A 6,079-nucleotide genomic window follows, 5' to 3' on the forward strand; every position below is an offset into this window, starting at 1 on the left:
TGTTGTTGTTGTTCAGTCGCTAAATCATGTCTGACTCTTTGCAACTCCATGGACTACAGCACGCCAGGCTTCCCTGTCCTGCACCATCTTTTGGAGTTTGCTCAAACTCATGTCTACTGAGTCAGTGATGCCATCCAACCATCTCATCCTCTGTCCTACCCTTCTCCTCTTGCCTTCAATCTTTCCCAGTATCAGGGTCTTTTCCACTGAGTCGGCTCTTCAAATCAGGTGGCCCAAGTATTGAAGCTTCAGTTTCAGCATCAGTCCTTCCAGTGAATATTCAGGGTTGATTTCCTTTAGGATTGACTGGTTTGATCTCTGCCACTTGCATTTTGCTATTATTAGCAAACCTTCCATTGAAGTTCTTATAGAGCAATGAGCTGAAGTTCTAAGGATTTATAGGAATTAGCCCAAGTGAAGAATGATGGTGGGAGTGGGGGTTGGTCTTGAGTATGAGATAGCATGTCATGCCCTGAAGCTGTAAGAAGTTAAGTGTGAGCAGAGTAGATCTGCAGAAGGTCATGGGGTAAGATAAAGGTTAGAAAATAGGACCCAGATCAAAAAGTGCAAGAAGTTTCTCACAAAATAATACAACTTCATGGGACTGTTATGCATATGATACACTTAAGTAAATGCTCCCTGACATTCAGTTATACAAAGCTTAGAAGGTTGACTTTCACCTGCTAGTCTAACAAAGAGGTAGGGCATGAATAAGGGGTAGGGAGTGAATAAAAGACCCCATCATTAGAGCAGGGACTCAGAGTTTCCAAGAACTCTGTAATACTCAAGACCATAGGAAAGGCTTCTTCTGCCCCATCCCCTCAGGGTCATAAATTATCCAGGCTCATAAAAATTCATGATTTTGAAGGTGGGTGGCTTCTAGGTTTAATCGCAGGCTCTACCTTACCCAGATCAGTAACATGATGTCCTTTCTTATCTGGAAGATAAGGGAAAAGCAGGTCATTTTCTAAGGAGCAAAATGATTCTTTGTGATTCAACTCCTTATCCTCAGGAATATTGAAACAATTTTGAAGCTGGTAAACATGGGGATACTGCCTCCTGAGGCCCAGCCACCTCAAAATCTGATTGGTAACCCAACCTCCATCTTCACCTCCTGGTTCAACAGCCTCTCCCACCCCATCAAGAAGGAGGTCCTCAGCCATGTGTCTGAGTGCAACTTAGAGGAGCAGTTTTTGAAGGTCAGTAAAAATAGGTGAATGAGTCCTAGAGTTCCTTCAAAACCTTTTGTAAAACAGAAATTTCAGCTTTTATTGGCACCAGAAAAAAAAAAAAACCCAGAAGCACCAGGATAAGCTGCAACCTTGGTAATGCAAAGAACTATAGTTTGCAGAATGCCCTTCTATGAGTAATACTAGGTGGATTGGTTTTCCATGTCAGAGGGTCAGCTTGGAAATTTGGTTTTCTCAGTGACGCAGGGGTTTTAAGAAAATTTTCAGGAAAGATAGAATATATCTCTGTATTTTTTGTTGTTTTTGTTAAATTCAAGGACACTTTAACTCCTGCCCTTTCTCCCCTTCACAGATTAAGGAGAGCACAAACTTTGCTTTCCTGGCCTTCATTGAAGCCATGTCTTTTATTCCTGGGTCTATCTCCTGGTCCATCCTGTTCTTCCTAATGTTGCTGAACCTGGAGTTGTCCACCACGATAGGGATCACACATAGCATCATTACCTCTCTCCAGGACACCTTTATTTCTGTCCAGAAATATACAAAGCTGTTTACAGGTACTCTGACCTACATGTGTATGCCCATCAATGACCCTGACTTCATTCAGATTCTTATACGGCCCTAGTCTATCACCTCTGCTTAGCCCTTGTTACCCAGCTAGACCTGTGACCTTGATCTAAATCCAATGTTCCCTCCAGTGGTTGTCTTAATGCTCATGTTCCTGGGTGGCCTCTTCTTCACTCGACCTTCAGGCAGCTACTACATCAGACTGCTGACTGACTACTGGACAATCATCCCTATGATCATCGTCATCATATTTGAAAACTTGGCTGTGAACTGGGCCAGAAAGGCCGGCAGGTGATAGCTTGGGTCTATAGGGAAGGTTGATCCCTTTCTTGTTGCCTCTATTTTCACTTGATGAGAGTGACATAGGGACCCTTAATTTCAGGGAACTCCAGGCTCTTCTGAAAAACTTTTTTATTCATTCATTCATTTAACATATTTCTGGGGTGCTTAATATGTGCTGGGAACTGTTTCAGTCATCAAGGACAGAACATTGAGTAAAACAAGCATCCATGTCCCCAGGGAGTTTACATTCTAGTGGTAGAGATTCATAATAATAACCAAATGAACATATACAAATGTCAAGAGGTGATAACTGACAGGAGAAAAATCAAAAAGTGAGATAAGATGATCAAGAGTGGGAGTATATGCTATTAATAACTTGGATAGGATCGCAGGGAAGGCTTCTCTGATAAGGTGACATTTGAGCAGATTCCTGAATGAAATGACAGGAGGAACCATGAAAAAAATTTTGAGAGAGAATTCCAAGTAGGGAAAACAGTAAGTACCAAAGCAAGAGGAAGCATCATTCCTGAACTTTTTGAGCAACAAGGAAATCAGAGATTAGAATAGAATGTTATGAGATAAGGCCAGAGAAGTGATGGGAGCAGATGTTAGGACCTTTTTAGCTATGGCAGGACTTAGTTTTTTTTATGTAGAATGAGAGAGGAGGCATGGAAGAGTTTTGAGAAGGAGACTGACATTATCAGGTTTGTTTTTTTTCAAAAAGATACCTATGATTGATTGTTGTATGGTGAAAAGACTATGAAGAATCAAGAGTGAAGCAAGGAGAGCAGTTAGGAGCTATTGTAGTATTCCAAATGGAAGCTAACGAATGGCTTGGACTAAGGTGGTAGAGGTGTAAGTTGAGAGCTGTGGTCTAATTCTTCAAGGAAAAGCTACTAAGGAAGAGGGAACAGGATAATCAGAAACATTAAACATAACTGTGAAAGGAAGAGTGGGAACATCCAAATAAAATACAAGGAATACCAACAACTCCCAGGCCCAATTTTTAAACAGGCAGATGTGCAGTCACCCACGTGGTATAATTTAAGGGTAGAAGCTTCAGGTGGCAGTGTTTTCAGCTGACAGTGGTTCTTGGAGTCAGTTTACTCATTCATTAACTCACTCACATGTAGCTTGAGTCTTTCTTTGTGTCAGGAAAGTCTTGTATTACTGGGGTACAAATGAATGGAACAAGCTCCTCCTCTCAAAGAGTGCAGAGTCCAAGGAGGAAGACACATGTGAGCAGACAATCCCAGTACAAGATGGAAAGCCCATAGTAGAGGTAGCCAGGGACATTTAGGGGCATCTGGAGAGTTGGGGAAAGCATCCTAGGTGAGAGGATGATTGAGCTTAGCCTGGACAGATGAATACGTAGACAAAGAGGGAGAGAGAAGGGCACTCTAGACCAAAGGACCCCACTTGTGTATTCATTGAGATTGAGAACATGCAGTAAAGGAGGCTGAATATATTGGCTGGAAGAAGCTAAGAAAAGCTCAAGGAGGGTTAAATGTTACTCTTTTAGAGTCTGTGTTGTTCACTATGGATGCCCAACAACTAGAAGAATCCCTGATATGTCACAGACACTCTCATATTCACAGAATGAATGAAAGGGACTTGGCCTTTATCCTGAGGGCACCAATATCCATGAAATGTTTTTGAGCAGTAGAGGAATGTTTGAACTTTTTTCTTGAGTAGGAATAGAAGATTGACTGAGAAGAAGATAGAGGATGAGGCTTGAGCTGAAGCTGGGGTGCTAAGGTCTGGCCGATCTTGCCCTCCAAGACTGGGTTAGGCCCACCTGGGCCTTCTACAGTCTTGTGGCCCTGCCTCTCAGTTTCTTCCCAGACACTGCTAACTTGTGGGGGTATCCTCTGTACACCATCATGCGCTGGCTGTGGTCCTGTCTAATTCCATTTGTGCTGCTAGCCCTGTCGATGATCTCTGTATTTCAACTATCTCAGAAGAATATCACCTATCTGGCCTGGGACTCAAGCACTGTAAGTCGCCCCCCTCAGACCCCTGACCTTCATAGGGAGTGGGGTGCTAGAGTTTTCAAGCCAGTCTTGGTCTAAAGACTATCATTTCATTCTCCGACTCCCTGAAAACTCTTAGTCCTCTGCCCTGGTTCTCCTCTGACCCTCCCCTTCCCCAGTCCTTCCTCTTCTGGGAACTTCTACATTCTGAACCCCTTTCCTATCTCTCCACAGTCAAAAGAAGTGGTTCGACAATACCCATCATGGGGGCTGTTCACATTGTTCGCCCTTTCACTCACGGTCATCCTTCCCATCCCCATATACTTTGTATATTGTTTCATTCATGGGATTCCCTCCAACTCCACCAGGGACAAGCCTATGATATCCTCCAAGTCCTTACCCGTAAGTCTCCAACTGACACCCATTGAAGAGGTTGAAAATGAGGAAATCCTCCAAGGTGATACTCAAATTGCTGATCAACCTGTTGTGTGACTTCCCAATGATTTATTTGGCCTGACATCATATATCCCTTAAAACAGCTCTTAATAGGCAAGTCAACATCAAATTGCAGCTGTTGATGTCTCTAGACCCAGAGCTGCTTTTACTCCCAAGGATAGGGACATTTTTGGGTGGGGTGGGGGAGCTCATGGAGCCTGGCTTTGCAGTTTGTTTCCTAGACCACATCCTCCCTGGTTACTACTTTCATCGTGTTTTCCCCATCCCTTCCTCAGTATATACACTTACCATTTTGTATGCCATTGGTGATGCCTACAGAACCTGCTTCTCAACTGGTCTACTCAGTTTCTGGAATGAATCTGGAGGAATAATGCTGTTGGTCAATAAATTAGTCCACTGGGATTCTAAGCACTGGGTGTGAGCAGATCTTTTTTTTTTCTTCTTCTTCTATAAATATCTCAGATGTTCAGTCTTCCTCTCATGAGGCTTCCATTCTTTTGAGAGTCAAATGTCCAGCCCTGAGTTCCTGCCTTTCCTTGCCATGGTAAATTAAATGCTAGATTACTCTACTTGCTTTATGCAAGGATTGACCTTGAGCCAGAAGAAACCCAGGAAATGGTGACTTCAATAAAGATGTAAAGGATACTAATGCACTTGCTGATGGGAAGTGGTAACCCTATCATTCATCTAAAAATGAATTGTCAATAGGTTCCAGGACTATTGTGGACTGGAACAGTCCATGTGGACTGTGTATCTGTGAATTGACACACAACCAGCTTGGGGAACTACCAAATTGTATTGCTGAGCCCATCAGGGTCCCATATCTGCCTGGTAAGAGAGACATGGCAGGTTTTACCACGGAGCTAAGTCAAATGAATTTGCCTAGTGGATGATAGGGCTTCCCTGGCGGCTCAGACAGGAAAGAGTCTGACTGCAATGCAGGAGACCCGGTTTCGATCCCTAGGTCAGGAAGATCCCCTGGAGGAGGAAATGGCAACCCACTGCAGTATTCTTGCCTGGAGCATCCCACGGACAGAGGAGCCTGGATGGCTACAGTCATGGGGTCGCAAGAGGGTGGGACACTACTGAATGATTAACACACTTGGCTCCTCTGTCCATGGGATGCTCCAGGCAAGAACACGAGTGGGTTGCCATTTCCTTCTCCAGCGGATCTTCCCGACCCAGGGATTGAACCCGTGTCTCCTGCACTGTAAGCCGATTCTTCACCAATGAGCCGCTGGGGAACCCCCACAGTGAATGATAACTGAGTATTTCAAAACTTGTGAGAGGGGTGACTCCGTAACAGCTGAAGCACTTCTCAAGGGGAGGTGGGCTCAGTCCGTTAGGGACTGGGGATGGAGGCTCTGGATGGAGGTTTTGGAGACTTCCGAAGATCCAGGGAATGGGTTTCCCTTAAACGTTCAAGAGATCCCAGGACTTCAGGTTGCTTAGGACTCACAGGGAGGTTGTCCCTGTGTAAGTTTCTGTGGCAAAAGACGAAAGAGCGGACATCCTCAACCACTGGAGCGTGGGACCACTGGAGCGTGGGACCCCTAGGTGAGTTTGGTGAATGGGAAGAGCAGAGATCTCAGATGTCTGTGGACCTCTGGCGTT

At 44.4% G+C, this 6,079-nt stretch overlaps 1 protein-coding gene across 1 annotated transcript in view; it reads left to right on the plus strand.

The window, feature by feature from the left end:
• Positions 1–4,873, plus strand: part of SLC6A16 (solute carrier family 6 member 16) — a 33,875-nt gene extending 29,002 nt beyond the window's left edge. The window contains exons 9-13 of the mRNA XM_020885620.2: positions 1,013–1,199; positions 1,543–1,744; positions 1,886–2,045; positions 3,871–4,033; positions 4,244–4,873. Coding sequence (XP_020741279.2) covers positions 1,013–1,199; positions 1,543–1,744; positions 1,886–2,045; positions 3,871–4,033; positions 4,244–4,501 — 970 coding nt within the window. The 3' untranslated portion in view covers positions 4,502–4,873. The remainder of the gene's footprint in view (positions 1–1,012; positions 1,200–1,542; positions 1,745–1,885; positions 2,046–3,870; positions 4,034–4,243) is intronic.
• The last annotated feature ends 1,206 nt before the right edge of the window (positions 4,874–6,079 follow it).

This window comes from Odocoileus virginianus, chromosome 20, assembly GCF_023699985.2.
Source record: "Odocoileus virginianus isolate 20LAN1187 ecotype Illinois chromosome 20, Ovbor_1.2, whole genome shotgun sequence".
NCBI classification, from domain to species: Eukaryota; Metazoa; Chordata; class Mammalia; order Artiodactyla; family Cervidae; genus Odocoileus; species Odocoileus virginianus.